General features: G+C 36.6%; 1 protein-coding gene across 2 annotated transcripts in view; it reads right to left on the reverse strand.

Annotated features, from left to right (window-relative positions):
* csmd1b (CUB and Sushi multiple domains 1b) overlaps positions 1 to 20,872 on the reverse strand; it is a 433,675-nt gene that overhangs the window by 111,257 nt on the left and 301,546 nt on the right. For both annotated transcript variants that reach the window (XM_081605248.1, XM_081605247.1), the window contains exons 25-30: positions 14,305 to 14,461; positions 12,624 to 12,815; positions 8,641 to 8,767; positions 8,245 to 8,456; positions 6,499 to 6,690; positions 2,627 to 2,765 (exon numbers count right to left, since the gene is read on the reverse strand). In XM_081605248.1, the coding sequence (XP_081461374.1) occupies positions 2,627 to 2,765; positions 6,499 to 6,690; positions 8,245 to 8,456; positions 8,641 to 8,767; positions 12,624 to 12,815; positions 14,305 to 14,461 (1,019 nt within the window). The remainder of the gene's footprint in view (positions 1 to 2,626; positions 2,766 to 6,498; positions 6,691 to 8,244; positions 8,457 to 8,640; positions 8,768 to 12,623; positions 12,816 to 14,304; positions 14,462 to 20,872) is intronic.

Below are 20,872 nucleotides of genomic sequence, written 5' to 3' on the forward strand. Positions count from 1 at the left end.
TGCAGCATCTGATCCGTCAGTCTTTGTGGCTCGATGGTTGTTCAGGAGGCTCCACTTCTTCTGCGTCTGGGTTTGCTTCGGGGTGACAGAGCTGTGATTGTACCACTGTGAGTCTGTGCTTGAAGTCATTTTCATGTGTCTGAGGTGAAAATGTAAACACTGCGTTGGGAGGGCTGGGCCAGCTGCAGCTTATTTGCATAATCGAGACCTAAAACAACGCATTCCGCATGAGCTCAAAACAGGCACAACAGGTGAAATCTCAATATGTGAGGATGATTTTGAGTATTAAATGTAATGAACACAGTTTGTGTAGCCCACATATTTATTTTGCTTGTTTAAGGAAGCATAACAGTGGATCTTTAAGCTATTTTCATGTCTTCAGTGGATGATACGTAAGTTTGCTTAATATACCTTCAGACACACCACAATCTTTTATGTAGCTTTGTGTGTTCCTATACTGATAAACTGGGAATTATAGAGAAACCACTGATAGTTTTCATGAACCAAAGAGCCTTGCTTTGGTATTCTAAGCACACTGTATTTTGGTTATGCTTTTCTTTTATTGAATTTGGATTAAAAAACAAACTGAATCATCATTTATTCCATCATCTTTTTCATCTTTGCATGACGTGTTCTAAATCTTATTTTATTTCACACACGACATATCCCCAAATCAGAGAGTGGATAAAAAAAGAACAACAATTTAGAAATTATTTTGAAGTTAAATGGTTAGGATAGAGCCGAACATTTTTTGCAGAGGTGGATACTAACTTGTCACATTTAATCGCATGCATTTTTTGAGTAACCTTTAAAAAAGATTCTTCAAGGAGCAGTTTTAATGCACTCTACTTTTTACGACTTGAGCACATTTATTTTCGAGAAATCTAATTTAATCTAAATTAATTGTAGTGTTTGGCTATTCTATCCACCTCCAATTACTTTAGAAAAAGCATATTTTAAAACAAAAATACCCCCCAGACAGACACTCTTGCAGATTACGTGAAAGTGAGACTTATTGTTTATGCACAAGGAAGCATCTTGGTTTTAATATTGTTTTCTATCTACTGGGCTTGTTAAGCCATGTGGATTTACAGTGAATTTACAGTGAAAACTATACAATGTCACTGCAATGTTGGTTTCAAAAGCTTGTAAACCAAAAAATCTAAAATAATTGTAAAATAATTTGATTTGGAAATGATTTTTCAGCCTGAATTTGTTATTTTGTGCCCATTTTCTGAAATACTAGAATTGCCACAAGACTTATTTTGCTCGACCTGATGACCATCATTTTGTAAAAATGAAATCATATATTACGACCAACAATTTCCCAGTACTTGAGTAGTAAGAGTAAAAATGTTTTACTAAAACATTTTTACTCTTACTAGTATTTTATTTTTTGTTGTTTATTTTACCACTCCGTCCACTTCTGCCCTTTTGACTTTGACCCTTCAGTCAATGACCTGTAAACCATTGGTGGTTAAATGTCCAAAAACACAGCACAACATTAGCTTTGAAGCAAGAAAAGGAAGGACTTGGTTGAAGTTTCAATGCAGGAATAAATATTTTGCAGTCTGCTGAAAGAACTACAGCAGGCATGAAACAGAGCCAGAACAATTTCACAATCCCAGATGAAGGGTACAGGAGATGGGTAGGCAAGAAAAGAAATCAACTAAGGTCTATTCAGGGAAAATTAAATCTATAGTTTGCAGAATTACCTGTCCGACTTGTCAGTAATTTTAAGCAAAGCTGCTGTTATTATGCTTTACTTGCTAAATCTCCAGAGCTTTAAATTATTCCAGCAGAGCCAGCATTCTGCCTCAAGAAGAGCACAGTAGTCCTGTCAGAAGCACCTAAGAGGTGAAAAGGCCATGTATTAATTTGCAACTTCAAGTGGTGTTACCTCTTTTTTTTAAAGAATAAATAAATCACTGTGATCAAGTCCAAAATTATTTCTACATTTGGTAGGTTTCGATTTCAAATTATTTTAAATCAACCAAGGTTGTTTCTAATAGTAAATTAGTAAATTAGACATGAATGTTATCAAAAGATAACATCAGTAGCAGTACTGATTTATAAAAATGACACATAAAAGAGGATTTTACTCCCTTCCAATAATTAAAGAAAACAAACAGAATTACCATCACATTAATGAACGTCTTATTGCAATTGACAAACAGATTTTTGAGTGTTTCAATAAGTGTCTTGACAATATCTTGGTGAGCTGCATGTCTTTCAGGTTGGAAGGTGTTTTTGCCTTCACCCTGATCTTTAGCTTCCTCTGCTGATTGTCTACTGAGTTCAAGTTGGGACTCTGGCTGGACCTTTCCAAAATGTTCACGTTATCTCCAGTAAGTAGAAAAATGTTGGTGAAATTAAAAGACTACTATAAGTTTAATCTACCATGAATAATGTTGAACTTAACTATAAAGCAAAGGTGGTGGTCTGAGGAATTAAGTTAAATATTAGGAAAACTACTACATCTCATTATATTTTCTCATATTTTCTAAATTAATGGGGTTGTGGAGATTTTTTGTGAAGAATCCCTCCAAAACGACACACAAGGAGCGGAAAACGTTCTAAAAAATAAATAAAGGACACCTGAATTCACAGCAGAATCTCAGCTTACCTTTTGAAGATAAGGGCAATGACAAAGTCAGGATTGACTCTGATTCTCCAGTCGCACTCTTTCCCAGGAGGGTAAGGCTGAGGGTAGTTCGGAGACAGAATCACACCGGAAGGGCCGCTGACATTACCCCCGCAGGTCGCTGGAGAAATGGGGAATAGTAGGAGAAAGAGAAAGAGATGATTGAAGTCTTGAATTCTGTTATTTGGCAAGATGATAAGCCCTGGTTGTCCACTAACTTTCCCCACAAGGAAGAAAGAGAGGAAATGAGTTAGGCATACAGTACAGGAGAGGTTTGTTAAAGAAGAGAAAATCACACCTTGAAGACAAATATTGCCTCCGCAGGTGGTTGTAGATTGTGAAACAGCATAAGAGAGAGACAGATGGTGAGATTTAGTTACAGACTGTGGGGCTAGGGGTAGTTAGGGTGGGGGGAAAAATCACCCCTGGCAGTGCTGTGATTCCACATTAAGCCATGGAGCAGGGAAAAGATAATGTCAAGAGAGACAAAAAGATGCACTCAAGCAGCAATTTGTTAATGTGAAATAGAAGTTTATAACATGCCGAGGTGTCTTCATGATGGCAGGCGTACGTAAACAAATAATCATCATTGAAATAGTGGTAAACAAGGGTATTAACAGTTGCAAATTGCTGACAGACTGAACACCAGCACAAAAACAGTCTACATTGGAGAATTGAGCTTGACGAGGCAATGATGTGTATTTTTACGGGCACATAGTGCCATTTTACAGCACAACCATGTTTACCTTCAATTGTTATAAAAAATGTATACGTCAAACAGGACATAAAAAGAAATTTGACTTTGTAATTTACTACATTGAAATTGGCCTCTGTTTCTTTAAGAAGCTCATGCTCTTTCCAACGTTCCTCCTTCAGCATGCAATGCTTCTCATTATACCATTCACCATTCTTATCAGCGTTGAACTGAGAAGTGGATCGTAAAATAGAGTCAGCACATGTGCAGTTCCACTGGGGGTTTGCTAATTGTTGAATCTGCTAGTCTGGAGGAGCTGAGAAGGCAAGTGGAGGGAGAGGCCCTGCGAGGCAGAAGCTCGACAGGAGAATGCAGCTCCAAGGAAGAGCTCTGGGTAAATAGATGGCCCTTTGTTTACACTCCAGATATGTTTGTTGACGAGGGAATAACATTAGAACACGGTATAAAGCTAGGAAAAAAGGTTGAATTTATATAGTGCCACCTCTTTAGGAGTTTGTAATGTGTCTAATTATGAGAAATCAAAACAAAAACACTCAACCTTCTGAGTTGACGATGAAGGCAAGTGATGTAGTAAAGGTGAATTTAGATTTAGTTCACATTCTGAACCAACACATTCTGTTTTACTAGGTTATAAAGCAAACTCTTGTTCCACTAGTAGTGCCAGTGCGCCTTAGTGCGCCATCTCAAAAAGAGAACAAAGAAAAGGAGGCTGAGCGATATAAGACAATCTGCATATTACCTTGCTACAAGGACTCAGGTGATCAGGTCATTTAACAGGCTTACTGATGCTACTCATGATGCATTCTTAGCTATGGATGATGTCATACTTCCCTCTTGACTTTGAATGATAAAAAATTTAGAAGGTCAGGACATTTATGGTAATCACTGTTGACTTAGCATTTACCTACTCTGATTGCATTGGCATAAAAAGTGAGCTCAGTGCAGCAGCAAGTTAAGAAAACTATATGAAAGCATTTTGCCTCCCCATATATATATATATATATATATATATATATATATATATATATATATATATATATATATATATATATATATATGGGTGAATGAATCTTGTCTTTTACATACATGTTTGTTTTTTTCCAACATGTATGCATGTTGGAAAAAACAAACATGTATGTAACATGCATACATGTGTCTTAAGCTCTAGCTTTAAACTCAAGCTCAGCTTGTCCTACGTTTCTGTAACTAAGATTTCCTATCTCTAGATGAGTTATTTTCTTTCCAATAAACTCAAATGTGTTCGGAAAAGCTGTAGGGGGAGTAAGACACTAAAACATCGAACTGGATAAACAAACTGCCGCAAAATCCTGGGGGATGTTGGAGATCACTGGGCTTCACTATAGCACCAAGGTGGTAATGATAATTGAGAAAGGAAAAAGGGCATTTTTTTAACAGTTCTGATACAAAAGTATGAGCTGTTGATCTTTTTAATGGCAGTATCAAAGTTTCCACCTGATGTTTGAACTCACGACATTTTGTCAAGAAGTTTCAGCGGTGGAGGCATTTCCGTGCCCGTTCACCACCTTTCACTGGGGTGCTATTCATTGTGACAGCCTACATCACTTCTTGGTGTTGCAACCGTAGTGCTAATGACAGAAAGCCTCTACAAAGTGTGGTGACAAGGGCAGAGGGAGTCACTGAAGTCTCAATCCTGTCTTTGGAGACCATTTCAGAGGATAGATTTAAGAAGAAAGCTCTCAGTATTGTCAAAGATTCTTCTTACCTTTCCCTTGGGTGGTTTAATCTCCTGCCAGTCTGGTAGAGGACAATGTATTTCTAAAGTAAGAACAACCCGTGTGTGCAACAGCGTCATTCCACAGGTTTCTTGTTGCTCACCTCTTACAGGAGTTTAGCTGTAGTTATTTTATATGTCATTTAATTAGAAAGTTGTAAATATTTGCACTCTGCCACACATCTTGTGGAGTTCAACAATGGCAAATCAACGTGAGCAAACAGCTGTGCATTTTTATGCCTTTTTGCATTTAAGTTTGTAAATATCAGTCACTTAATCTTCTAATCTTATTTCCATGATATTAAAATATTTTTAATTTAACAGTAGTTACACCTCATTTCCTTTCCCACCTTGGCAAAAATGTAATATTAAATACACCCAACTGTGATTACTCACAATTTTTTGGTACATATCATCTAACCACAAGATCAAGATCAACAGTAAATAAATACCAGACATGCAAAATCCAAAAGCATGTAAAATAGAGTATGTCTGACAACATGAAGCCCAGCAAAAGAGCTCAAAAAGTGACATCACACCGCAAGCAAAATAATTTAAAGAACGCATGAGAAACAAATAAAATAACATCTATGTTCTGGTTGCAGCTATTCTTAAGGGTTTGGGACTCCTGCAAACTATAGCGAGCGCCGTTATCCACAAATAAAGACATGGAACAGTAGTGAACCCTCCCATGAGCGGTCTGCCTTCAAAAATGACCTCAAAATTAGTTCAATCACTTATTTAGGAGGTGACATAATAGCCCAGAAAACTTCTGGAAAACTACAGCTCCCACGCCCCCTCTAGGTTCAGTGTTAATGTTTAAACAATAAAGAAACATTTGAGAAAAATGGAATCCATGAGTTCCAAAGGCAAAATGAAAATTAGATGCTCTCCAAGACTTTTGGGAATAGTCATTGTACTGGAATTTGGAGTGGCCTAATCAAAGTTAAGATTTAAATCTAAATAAATCTCTGTTGGAATCTTTCAACAGACTGTTTCTGATTAGGAATGAGCTGAAATTCCTCCAAAGCACTGGAAAAGACTCAGTTATCCATAATGTTATTACTTACTATGCTTAAAAAGCTTTTCACCTAATAAATGAAATTATAATTTGAAAGATGCATTCTGTAATGATTCCGATTATCTTTGTTTTTGATATTCAATTCTCTGATGATCAAAAATGCAGTTATTAAAAAAAGAAAAGAAGGCAGAAAGTAGAAACTTTTTTTTTCCACATAACTTTCTCCCCTTCCTGTCTAGAGAAGAAATTCTCTGCTTGGTGTGAATGGATTTTATACAAATCTGTAATATCATTGCAGCATTCTTTAATCTTGAATGTTCATGAAGTCAATTAGGGTAATAATCTGCAGTATGCTTTAGACTTACCCATGCAGGTTGGTGGATCCGGCTGCCAGTAGAACCTGTTATCCATTCGTACACATGTGATGGTGTCTTGGCCTTGCAGCTGATAGCCGGGGTCACACTGGAAGGTCATGCTGTCACCGGGCTCTTTACTGTCTCCGTATCGAGAACCGTTTACGGGAATACCCGGGTCATTGCAGGATGTCGCTGTTGTGGCTGCAAGTTAAAAAAAATAAAATAAAATAAATATTGGTACCTGGCATATTCTCATCAAATTTTACCTGCATTATTTGCCTGAACTACTGTTTAATTACTATCAGCTGAATAATATGTTGGTTACGCTAATTAATTTATGTGGTGCAATGCTTGGCCAACATTTTTGAAGATATAAAAATATGCAGTTAGAATTAATTTAAGACAACATTTTAATGGATCTTTGAATTTTTTCACATTCAAATTTTGTTTCAGACTAATAATCATCCAGAAATACTCTTGTGGCAGTCTACAAACTAACAACATAATTTGACGTAAATTGTATATCCTTCAATAAGTTACTTACCCTTTGTTGCCTATAATTACAATTATTTGCTAAATACCAGTCAAATGGCATCTTATGCTGCAAAGCTTGACTTTTTGGGCAAATGCAAACCCCAGAGAGTGTATCATGTAACACTGCAGTATTATCACAGGCTAGATTTTTTGAAAATCTAACAAGTAAAATAGCATGGATTGATAGATGGATCTTCCATTACGAAAAAAATATCAATCCACCGTCACTGCACAAATAGTAACTTGTTAGTGCTTTATTCAAACCTACATCTTGAAAATGATTTAATAAATCTTAAAATATATGTCCAAGTTGTACTAGTTTACTTCTTTCATCGGTTTAATGATCATAGAACACAGAAGACAAGACAGGACAAAATTGTAGGGAAGGTCGGTTGTAATATTAATTGAATCCAAAAACCTTTGCCTATTTAAATAAGTGCAATGCTTCAGTAAATCAACATGGAGGTAAATATAAGGAATCATTACCATAGTAATGGAATAGCAGTCCTTTGATTACCATGTCAGGGTGTGTAAATATTTATTGTTTTAAATTTGCGGTGGATGGAGGGAACGCACAGGAGAACAAGAGATAAAACGTACTGAGTGTAAATATTCATGCTGTGTTTTACAAATGACAGCCTTGTGCATCAGAGTACTGTTCACAATAAATGACACAGAGGCTTACAAAGAGTAAGCAAAGTTGTACTGGCCAACGAAAATGTATGTGAAAGTACAGGAGTTTGCCACACACCAAACCTGGTAAGTTTCACCAAAAAACTGTACAGAATATTAATATAAATCTTCTAGTTCCTTTATTTGAAAGCACAGTCTGCTTTACGAAGGATGTGTTATATCCAAAATTGAACCATAGGTCTCTGGGGGCTCCCCTCAGTAGTCTACTTAACATGCCTGGGTCTCCTGGTGATACATTAAGTGTCTCATTTGGTTCTCTAGCTGGAGGTTTTCCAGAAATCCTATTATATATTGTATTAGTGCTATATTAACTATTATATTTCCAATGTAAATGGGGCTTGTAAGATAACCTAAAGCTGCTTGAGTTTGCTAATTAGGTAATGTAACTGCTAAGTCAGTAATTGGTTTTTCTTTATAGAGAAGAGATATAGGTCATCAATTCGAGCAGATGGTAAACACCGGTGATTTCACGAGGTCATGATACATTTTCAGTTGAATTCATGTCCAACTTAAATGTAAGCTTCTTACTAGAGAACTGTATAGAAAATCCTTGTTTGCTGATAAAATAATCAGCATCAAACTGTAGAGTGAGGATGTTGAAAGTCGAGTGGCTATCTTCAGGCAAGGCTGGGCCAGACCACTCTTTCAACAGGATCCCCCCGTCTGAAGAGCCAGATGGACCATCCCAAACTCTCAGAATATCGTGGCCGACCTCAGTGTCAAAGACAATGAAGTGGAGGCTGAGAAAACACACAGAGGAAAAAAATATTTCAACAAAAATGCAATTAAGAACACTCCTGACAGGTATGCGAACTCGCATGCCTGTCAGCAGCTTTTTTTTTTTATTTCAAGTTTCCTCAATTTTAGTTTAAATTGTGCATGAGCATGAGTGTGATTCAGCATACAAAACTGCTTGATATTCACCTGATAGTCTTGCCTGTGTCTGCTTCTATAGTCCAGGTACAGTGGAGGTTGTTGTCATATGGAGCCGGGTATCCAGGGGAAAGAATCCGTCCAGACACTGCTCCAGTTATGTGACCTCCACACTCCGCTACAAGAACAGCACAAAGAAAGATTATTTTTGAGCTAGAAATTTCTAAAGTAAAGCAGATAAACAATACTTTAAGAGCAGAAAAATACAACTGTATCAAGTGTGTTTGCCATTTGTCAGAATTAGATAGAAAATTTGCAAACTCAAATAGCAAATAAGCCAATCACATGCTAGCAACTCATTTAGCAAGAACATTTAGGCATCTGGATACAGTGAAGACAATTTCTAAGGATAAAAAAGGAACATCAGAATGAAAAGAACATTAACTCTGGTCTAGTTTGAGTGGTTTCAGAGACTGCCAACCCACTGAGATTTTCTTGTGCAACCATCGTGAAAAGTTTACAGAGAATGGTCCAAAATCAAGAAATATCCAGCTAAGTCTAAGGGTGGTTATGTGGAAGAAAATTCCTTGTATATGTCAGAGGTCAGAGTTGAGCGAGCAGACTGGCTTGACTTGAGAGAAAGACAACAACAAAAAACACATTTTTACAGCCCAAGTATGTCTAAAACCATAGAGAGGTCAGTTCTGTCAGCCCCAAAACAGAAAACAGCATACTTGATTATGTCCATCCCTTACTGACAACAGACTGTTCATCTATTAATGAATTACATGGTAATCAGATTTTTAAAAAATGCTTAATTCATTAGATCCACCTTGGTTTTGTATTTCAAGGTTAGTGAAAAACGTTGAGGCTTGTCGTCCCATAAGAATTATTCCATATTGTTTACAAGTCAGGGGAAAAAATGCTGCTTCAAGCACAAGTGAGAGACATGAGTCTCTTATTCTTTGGTTATTTTTAGTCTAAAGGCAAGGGGGAAGATACTGGAAGGCTGCAGGCAGATTCAAAATCATGGTGATTATACACAGAAGCCTTGGTGGCTCATTGAGCCAGCAGATCCCTGCTGATAAGAAAACTGTTTAGTACAGAGCAGGCTTCATGTATCTGTGTTTTGTGTACTTGCATCTTACTGCCCTATGACCTACAACACCATGACAACCTACTTTCATTGCATTACCTTGGACAGGATGTAAATAGATACACAGTCAAATGTGCAAATCGAAACAAGGACACAAAAGGACAAAAAAAACCAACAACAACACACTGAATAGAATCCTGCCACTCAGATATATTTTTGTCTCAGTCACTGTTGATTAAATGCACAACAGGAAAGATGGTTATCATGTAAAACTGATATAAAACAGAAAAGTCCAGATATCTACAGATGATGACTCTCTACTAAGCCTGGTCCAGTACTAAAAAATCACGTTTTGAACGAGTTGGCAACCACATCCGCATGCACATCTACTGGTGTCTGTAGATGCCCTGACACTTTGAAAGACTGACTTAATGAAACCCCTGAAAGTGTGTTTTGGTACCAGATGTTGGCCCCATCTTTTAAGTCCTGTGAGCTGTGAGCCTCCACTGACAAAATATGTTCCTCCAGATGCTCAACTGAACTGACATCTGAGTTTGGAGTTACAGTCAATAGCTCGTACTCTTTGTTGTGCTCTTCAAAAGATTTCTGAACTATTCTTTACATTGTGGCATTATCCTGCTGAAAAACACTACATCCATCAGGGAGTAAAGATTTCATAAAAATATTTTATTCTATTCCATGATCCAGTTCTATAACCCAGATGACCAATTTTGTCGCTTTTGGTGGTGGACATGTTCACACCAACTGGTCTGCAGCTATGCAGCCCCGTCTAGATTAACTTCTTCAGCAATGTGATTACAGTTACTTGTTTGTTTGTTGGCGTGAACCACTGCAGATCACAAACACCTCAGAGGCCAGAAAATATTGGAGATTCTCTGACCCAGACATCTAACAATCACTCAATATCAATGAAATCTTCACTTGAAAATGGTTCATGGTGTTACACCTGACCGGTTTGTAGAGAAGATCGGATGAGCTATAAACAGGGGCAAACAACCATGGTAGAAAAGAGGCCAACAAACGTAAAAGAAAGATTCTGTTGACGACATGTAGGCGATAAAAAGAGAGAGACAGCAGAGCAAAAGCCTGGGGCAAGGCCATTTCATGATCTCTATGCTAATATGCTCAGATGTGGGAGACAATAAGACAGACATAGATGGAAACAGTCAGACAGGAGGCAAAACAAACAGAACAATGGAGTGGGAGCTAAGGTAATAGATTATTCCAGGTTAAGCCATTAAGTATTGGTTGTTGGATTAGCTAAAGTAAGGCAGGGATAAAGCACCTGAAATCGATGATAACTGAGAAAAACTGTTTTAATCACATTCCATAAAAATAAAAAATCCATTGTCATCCAAATGCATTCAGTTCACTCATAAACAGACGCACATTCTTCTTGTTGCCATTAGCAACTGCATCAGGCTGGGTCCCACCCCACAAAGCACAGGTGTGTTGGCACAAGGTTTGCTTTTCAATATGTGCAATGTCCCTGCATCTATCTGGTATGGCAAACATTCTTCCAGAAAAGTGTTTTTCTACAAAAAATGTAAAAAGTAAAAGTATTTCTGGACAAAGCAGACACACATTTTTGCTAGTACTTTACTGGAGGGACTTAAAATTCTGTTAGAAACTGAATTCAATTTACCAACTGCTGGACAGAAATGGCAATTAGTCAGTGATATAGGATCTAACTGGATATTCTGCAGCCAAAACTTCAAATACCATTTCATGTCCCTGGACTGTTTCAAATGCCAACTAAACCTATATTATATACTTATAGAATTTTATATGTTAGAAATTAACTAAAAATTCTGTTTGTGCAGTCTTAACTATTAATTTAGTTTCTTTTAAGCTTGTTTGTAATAAGATTTATACCTGTATATATATGTCTGTCTATCAAGCTAAGGAAGAACAAGCAACTTTGACTAAACACCATGGATTTACATTTAGAAGCACAACATAACTTTTAAAAAATTATTTTTTTTAGAGATGCATGTTTTCTGTCTGCAGTTTACCATAACCATATTGGAGGCATTGCAGTTACAGCAAGATGAGCCCAGAATGTTACTTTCTGACCTACATGCAAAATAGCATGTTAGCTAACGTTGCACAATACTGTTAAAATGTCGTCTCTGCTGTAAGATAATGTATATCCGAATTCCAAACTTCTTAAAAGACATGTATCCATTTTCTTACCACTTCATAATTATGCACCACCTGGTGTTTGGATCATCATATTCAAAACCAGCATTACAAAAAACTCACAATGAAAAATGTGTGACTGTATAACAAAATATGAAATAATTCAACAGGTTTAAAAACTTTTACAAGACACTTTTCTAGAAAAGTCTATTTGCCAACAAGGATTTCATGAACAAATATCAAGTCCCGTTTAGCAGACTGCATGTAAATTATATATTTATTTTTACATTGTGGATTTTTTTTTCTGGATGTCAGATTATGTTGTTTTTACTTGAGAATAACATCACCATACATTGACACTGTCAGACATTTCTTTGGAAGAGAGCTAACTTTATACCATCAACAGGGGACCAAATATTAACTGTTGAAACGTTTATTGTCAAAAAACAGATAACCTTGTGTTCACAGATGAAGCAGAGAGAGCAATTTTTATGCAAAGGAGTTGTAGTAGTACCATTACAAATATTTGCCACAGTGTTGAATCAGTCCCCAGAAGCTCTTTTCAAAGTATTTGCCTGTGTTGACTCACATATTTGCCTACTCACTGTCTTTGAGTCATTGTGCTGCAGCCTACAAACTGAATCTGGTCACTGTCACTCGTCCTCGCTTCATTTATTGTTAAACTACGCAAAAACTGCCCAGAGGTTAAACATTAAACTTTTGTTGCACTGAATTATTTATGTAATGACATCTACATGTTTGCTTGCATACTAACCGATACAGGAAGGCAGTGGTTTGTCCCAGACACGCCTATCACCACTCAGACAGGTAAGCGTACTGCTGCCATGCAGGGTATACCCGGGGTTGCAGGAGTACAGGACGAACGTATTGGCATAATGCCCATCGTCCTGGATTTTATACCCATAACTGGGAACTCCAGGCTCCTCGCAGCGAACCAGATCAAAACCTAAAGAAAATAAAAAAAACACATATCCAAAGGGACACAAGAGGGAGAAGTGAGACACACATAAAAGTGTTTATATTTTCAAGTGATATTTCTGTTTAGGCCGAGAATATCGTCAAAAAACAACTGATCTGTTGTTAAATACCATCAATTCTTGGTGAGAAACAGAAGTACTAAAAGTGCTTAAAAATGTTATATAAGTGTTCTACTTATATGCCCATTTTTAACATTTCAAAATTTAAAGTACTCAGAAGAGCACACACCCACACCCGTCCAAAACTCACAAAGACGAAGATTATTTTCCGAGCTATTCATACAGAGCTAAAATGCCGAAGATATGAATCAAAACTAGATTTTTTTTTTTAAAGCTTTTGTTCACCAGTTATGCAAAAAGGCAGTGACACAAACAAACTCTTCAATGGAAACTCTTACACAACAAGAAACTTTTACTTTAAATTTACATGAGCTTGCGCAGGATGTCTGTAAATGTCAATCTGCTCCTTTATCCATTAAACAGATGCATTTCACTTCCGTTAACCTTTCTTGTTATTGTCTTGTGTAGATGTTCTGTCATTTCTTATTGCTACATTAAAACATCCTTTAACATTGGACGTTCATGAACCTTCTTGTTTCTCTCTCCTCCTGTATGTTTTAACCCTAATCTATCAATCACTCTTATCCATGCTCCATCTCCTCTGTTAAAAGCAAAAACTCTGAGGAACATGGCACCTTTTTTAGTATAATGTCTTACAAATTGAGGGTAGTTTAATGGTTTTACTGACTTACAGAGCACCTATAATATCTATATACCATTTACCCTCATTTGTTTGTCTCGCTCGTTCAGCTGCTCCACCACTCCAGATGTGTCATTCTCACCTTCTTTAAATGTCTCGCAGATAAATGCTCCTTAAATAGCCTCTTTGACTTATACAACGGCTGCTCTGAAGTTTTTAACAGGTTCTCTTTAAAGCCATTTAAAAGAGTGTGTGTATGTGTGTGTTTGTGAGCCAGAATGAGAGCCTGTTTAAAGCATTTATGTCCTAATTTCCTTTTTCAATGCCTGTTAAATTAGAAAGCTGAAATAGAGCAGGAAACCAACCGCTTGCCTCAGTTTACTTATGTTACAAGAAAAACTACGCAATGTTCTAAAATTAACATGTAGAGGATGTGACCAGGTCTACTCAGCAACATAAAATTCACCTGACTGATACACAAAAGAGATCCAGGATCTAGGAAGAGGGTAACGGAATGACCTAATCATTCTGAATTTCAATAAAAAATAAAAAAAAGATTGTAGTTGCAAAAAAATTTGCCCATAAGAGCTTAGGAAAGAGTATTTTTGTGGATAAATAAAAATGTAAAAACTCTTTATGTGAAAAACAAAAAATGCAAACCATGTCAATCATAATCTATTTTTGTTACGTCAACGTAAAAAATTATAGCGCTTCACCTAATTTATGGAAAACATCACAAGAGCATGGGATTCACTCACTTGTGTAAGTAAGGCGGAAGCCCTGCTCCGTTCCAGAGGCGTTGCTGTTGAACTCCAGCCATAAGTGATTGGACGTACTGTTGATGACACGACCCATCATTCCATCAAGTGTAAAGTTGCCAAGAAGACGGGATGTGGTATTCTCTCCATCATACACCTGTCAATCAAAACACAGTAACGGTGTTGAGCAACATTAATAAAACATGAGTTTGAGTCATTTTGCTTAGCTTTGCATCAGAGCACACTGCATGTTAAATCTACCAGATGCCTTCCTTGGTTGTTTGTTTGCTGCAGTGAAAATAAGTAAGAGTAAAAGATAACTGAAAAAGACCATACACAAGTCTACACATGTCAATCCATAACTAGTTTTTAAGTAATGATCATTAGCAGTAATAACAGCGCTATATCTCTAACCGACCTGTGGTTTTGGACAAAAAAAAAAAAGGTTATTGTGACCTTCCTCTTCAACTACAGGATTTAAAATCAGTCTCGGCTTGAAATAAAGGTACTGAAATTTCATGGACATTTAAAAAATATTAACTTTCACAGCATAAAGTGCCTTTTTAGAGAATTGCCAACTTATTTACCTCCATATATGTGAGCTCATCAGAACACCACATAACCCCTTTAAAAGAGAACAAAGCTTTGCTCTCTCTAGACTCCAGTTGTGGTATTTATAGCATCCAGCTTTGACATAACAAAAGAATTAAAGCAGAACAAAGTACCTGACCAGCATTTTAAAGCATGACTGACAACATAAGGAGTTGGATTACATGCCTTTCACATTAGTCTTTGACAGGGGGGTAATTTGGGCTGCACACCTACCAGATGATAAAAGAATTTGGGCTTAAGGAACAAATTCAGACTTTTGAAAGTTCAAGGCTCAACAATTCTAATCCATGCAATTATTATTTTGCTATCAGTGTAACTTCTTAAATAAAAATTATAAAGATGCACAAGTTGTATATTAATTTATTTGACTTATGTTAACATTTCACTTTTTAAATTACGTTAAAACCAATCACATGGTTGCTGTTTATTTGTAAAATGCTTAACTTTATAAGGTCTAGTCTGAGCAATGTTTGTTACGGTCTTTGTAATTATTTCTTCATTATTTTTGAAGTTGTTTTTAAAACTCCATCAACAGTCTGTAAGTGGATGTTGTGTTCTTGCAGAAAACAGCTGCTTAATAAAAATTAATAAGCAACATGGAAATGTTTCAGTTTGTGTCGACTTATTTGAGCAACTAGCTTCTTCAGAATGGAAACCATTATTCAAAGGGTTTCAAACCAATTACACTGCTACAATAACTTTCACAGTAACATGGAATTTTATTCATGATTCAGATTCTAGTCGTCTTACAAAGTTTCCTCGTTATATGTTGCCAATACCCCCAAAAAAATTGCTGGCCTGCCATACTGATAGTTCCCTTGAGCACAAACACCAGGCTTTGATAAGTCACACTGTGCAAACCTCCAGGGCTACTAATGCCACATACTACGATGCAGCATCTGGCATCTAACAGACAGGTTTGTAAATCCCCTCAGGCACTTTCTTCTGACGCACTGTGTGAAACTCTCCCATGCCATAAGACCTAATGAAAACCAGCTTATGACAGTGCTCTGCACTTATTGTGCTCACCGCAAACCTTTAGAGTTTAGTTCCTGTCCAGTAGCTGTGGAATACCTTACAGCAGGGGTCCCCAAACTTTTTCCTGTGAGGGCCACATGACTTTTCCCTTCTCTGCTGGGGGGCCGGAGTCAGTTTGTTACAGAAAAAGTGTGACGATTGCAGGAGTGCCTAAATGTAAAAATTGATTGTTTTCCAGAAAGCACAATCAAATAACCCTCTCTGGGTTCTTTGCAGAACAAAAGTCAGGAAATAAATAATAACACTATTAATGAAATAAATAATAACCAAATAACCCTCTCTGGGTTCTTCATAGAAAAAATCCAGGACGGATTATAGTCCGTATTTTCCAAACTATGAGCCGCACTGGACTATAAGCCACAACCCCAAAGTTTTTTTTTTTTTTTTAAACCAGTAAACATACACATAAAAGCCGCAGATATCTCTGCCGCTCCAGGTTTTCCACACCAATGCAGCAGCAGCAGAGGGGGGTGGACACCCAAAATCTGAGTCATAACGGGTCAATTGAATATCACATTTATTACGGTTGAAAAAGAAAAAGTTGCCAAGTTTAGATTTAACTGAACTGATTACGGTAGTTTCTGAACAGTAACTCTAACAGTAAAAGTGCTGATCCTTCTGTCCTAGCATGTGCTAAATGAAAATGGGTGCTTTCTTTTTCTTCTTCTTCTTTAGATTTCAACGGCAGCTTGCATCCATTATTGTTGCACTACTGCCATCTACTGGATCCTAATATCTATACCTCAAATTCTCATAATGATCCCAGTATTATTTAAAAAAAAAACGAAAAATCTTTTTTCTATTTGTATTTTTTTGCTTTGATTTGTTTTCTTGTTTTTGTGAAAATCATTTCTAAAATCCACAGTTCAACAACTCGGTGTGTAAAGTTTTGTGAAGGAGTACATCACTGTTTATGACATATCAAAATCAAAAACAGCACAGTACATGTAATTCCTGGACCAAAATAACATACAGTGGCTCTGCCAACAGTTTACTCTGTTGATTGGCTTCATTTCTAAACAATATGAAATCATCAATTTTTTACTGCTTCCCTTTTCCCCCACAATCTAAATCCATATGTCCAAATGATTAGAATATAACCATACACCTGTGATATTGCAATAATAAAAACAGCAATAACACACCAGCTGGAGACCATTAGCATTGCAAAACAAGAAGATCCAGAGAGTGAAGCTGTAACAGTCTCAAACACTGCCAAGAAGTATTTGAGAGGCCTTTTTTTTTCTTTTTCTTTTTCTTTACAATAATGTGAATTTTCATTGTTAACTAATCTATTATTATGGTTTTAGAAACACATTCTATTTTGTCTTTTAAAATGTCTAAAGGAATCTTGACGATTAATATCAGGGATGTTTTTGGAAATTTAAAATCTGAAATCAACATTCAGCGATTAAAATGGTGATTTGCTGGCAAATAATGTCGGATGCACTTTGGGGGAATTAGTTTTGAGACTTTTAGTGGAAAATGTTAAAGCTATAAGTATGTCATTGTGCAACACTGTTTATTGCCATATCAAAGCTGTTAAAGAAAAGGTGAATTGTTCGTGCTTGAACTGCTCAAGCTTATATTTGGCAGCCTGTGACATTTTCACAGATGGATGGTGACAGGTCTGCAGGTGGCAGGAATGCCAAGGAAATGGGCAAAGGTGATGTAGTGTTCTATCTTTACAAGTGCTGCCAGTCAGAGGAGACAACGCTGCATGTAGATACAGCCTGTTTGAGTGTGCGGCGGTGATGGAAAGCACAAATATGGAGGAGGACAGTATGAAATGGTATGACAGTATCTGTAGCCTTACTCTGCTAAATTTCATTTTCCCTTACACGTTCCTCTCCCTCAGGTTTTCCTCTCAGTGCCTGCCCGATTTTTGCATTTTGCTTTCCTCTGTTGCTCTTTCCCTCTTCTTCCCCCTGCTTCTGTAAAACTCAGTATGGTTAATGAAAAGCCCTGCAGCTCATAAATCAACATGTCACCATCTGCCACCCCTCCTCTCTCTGTCTGTCTGACTCCCCCCTCTCATGTTCTCCTGCCACCGCTATTTTCGTAACAATTCCTCCACATCCTTGTTTTGTGTTTTGTTTTTTTTGTTTTTTTCCATTCAACTTATCTTTTTATTTTTTTCTGCAGAGGTCAAGTAAATGCAAGTTAATGTGGTCAAGTATTGTATTAGTTGACATTTTAGGTTAAATTCAGCTGGGTAAGCGATTTCTTTCACGGTGTCAGGTTAAAACCTTAGCCAATAGCAAGAAGAATTAATGAGCTGGTTCATATGCTCAAGGAGGTTTTTGCCTTAAGCTGGCTGGAGCTGTCAAACAAATGATCTGTGTTCAGCGTTTTCGCCGGCGATGATGGGAGTTAGCTGCATTACTGCTAGCCTGAGGATCACCAAGCTAATTGCTAGCCTAAATAAAGATTTCCCTCGTTTTATTTTAAACTGTCATTTTCCAGTAAGAGGAAAAAAACATCATATACTATGTTCTGGTAAAAAACAACAAAAACTTTGTTTAAAAGATAAAATTAATAAAAACTAAATCTTAGTGAATGTAATTTAATTCCACAATTCCACTGGATGATATTTTTTTCCAAAGCTAATAACATTTCTATTTGTTAAAATATAGATCAAGGCATATATCTTGTTAACACTTGTTTGTTCCCATTACGCGCTCAGAAAGATTGACAACTGGTGCAAAAAAAAAGCTAAAAAAAAAGATTAATTTTTTGCACAATCTAACCATGTTTTGTATGTCAGCCAAACTTCATTAATACAACACTTTTCACTAAGTCCTTCGCAATGGAATATAATGAGCTTTTTCAGAATAGAATATAACAATAGCATAAAGATAAAAAAAATTAAATGATGAAAATCAAAAGCAGCACACAGAATAAAGGTACTTTTTACAATTCTAAGAACACTTTTTGAATAAAAATTGTCAATACAACGCAAAAATAAGACAAGGGCATTCCTTTGTTCACATGTCGCTGTTTTAAAGGAGCTATCTCCAACACTTCTAAAGGAACAATCAGCATTCTCTGGTTAGCTGACCTGAACTTCTCAACTGATGTTCCTTAACAAGCCAAAAATGTAATTAGGAACTTGACTTTGCAAAGTCGTGAAGGTTAACGGCAATATTTCGAAGTGAACTCTAAAAGGACCCAAAGATGAAACTCATACAAAAGTCAAGGATGTCTTTTGTCAGCTCAGTTAGTCATCCTTATGCAGATTGTTTTGCCATTAAGAAAGACTAAGAAGTTAACTTATTATAAAGCTTTTTGTTAAGATAAGTAAAAAGGTAGTTGTGATGATCTAAACAAGAAGGAATAAAAGTATAGATAGTCATCTCTAGTGTACATATTTTCACTAACCTTCTAAGTTTAGGAAACAGATAGATAAATATGCTAAGATATATTATTAAATCTGCTTTTAAGTTTGACCGAGACTGTGTGTAAATCAGAAACAGGACTGTCCTATAATAGAACCTGGAGGGACTCCACAGAAAACGGTGATAGAATCACATATTTAACACTGAACTTACCTTTCAGACAGAAAGATAAGTTGTGAACCAGTTAAAAGAAGCAACTTTTCAAATTACAACAAAAACTAATAAAAAATACTGTATTGTGTCAGAAAAGTAATCAGATCACTTCACTGCTACCCTTTTCAAACTCCTACAATTACATAAAGATCCAGATACAGGTATGTAATATTTTGCTTGAGTTGTTGGTGAGTTATGGTTCCTCAGTACTGGTTTCACGACAACTCTTGACAACATAGTCCATAACAACAATAAGCCTTGTTATTGCCCAGGTCGGATGGTGTTGGCTCTGCAAAGCCTTTCGTAGTATCAGAAAGTTCTCTAACTGGTGTCACAGAAGTAACATCCAATGAGTAAGTTTAGGTAAGGAGAAACTGTTAACTTTTGCTTGACAAGATGAAAGACTTACTCTAATCAATTTACTCGCCAGCTCTTTGTGAGCTCTTTGGATCTTCATTAAAAATGGCGAGAGGACAGGTAAGTGGGCTGAGGCATTAAATGGCGATGGGTCATGGCTCAAACTAGGCAGGTTGAAACAAGAAATTTCAGTCCCTGTATATGTGGAATCAATTTATGATGCTGAGTTAAATTTAGAACATTAGAAAGTTATTGGCTCTCAACGGTCACCTTAATTAACTAGAGGAAAAAAAGTGTGTCCTCATTAAATTTTGCAATCTTACAGAATCACTGCAGTTTGTATATTTTGTTCCGTTCATCACAAATGGACTTATTTGTCACACACATTTTTTGAGTAAGAGTGAGAAATCTGCTATCAATTCAAGAGGCAGCATTTTGCAGTCTATGTTTGTCTTGATTCATAAAATATGTATGTGTAGGCAATAGGAGTAGACGGCACCTAAAGACAGCTGCATAATCTATAAACATATCTTCATCCAGCCAGAGCAAAAAGCATTAAAAAAAACAATACATTGTACATCCAGTAAGACAGCTTCAGAAATGCAATATCCCATCAAAATTGAAAGCTGGGCAAATTCTCCTGTGATGCTTAGTTATGACCTTGCATTACAACCAAAAGAAAAAAAAAAAGCTGTTTACAATAAACTATGGAAAAAAAGTTACACTTTAGCATTATGTGTAAAGAATGACATCACTAAACCAGGATTCATTAAACTAGGCACTGATATGTGGTTTTTTCATTGGACAATTCTAAAAGTGCACCTTTGCATTAATGTGACTTTTGAATATCTAAATCTTTTTTAACTCGTGTTAGATGCATTTAAATAAATCCACTGTTCCTTTACGGCAGTAATTTGTACAAACTGACTGCTATGTGTTATTGTTATAAACTGAGAATTTTGGCGTATAGGAAATAGGTGGAGAGAAGACTTGTACGTTTCTTGTCATGG

This window comes from Poecilia reticulata, chromosome 3, assembly GCF_904066995.2.
Source record: "Poecilia reticulata chromosome 3, P_reticulata-male-v2, whole genome shotgun sequence".
Taxonomy (NCBI): domain Eukaryota; kingdom Metazoa; phylum Chordata; class Actinopteri; order Cyprinodontiformes; family Poeciliidae; genus Poecilia; species Poecilia reticulata.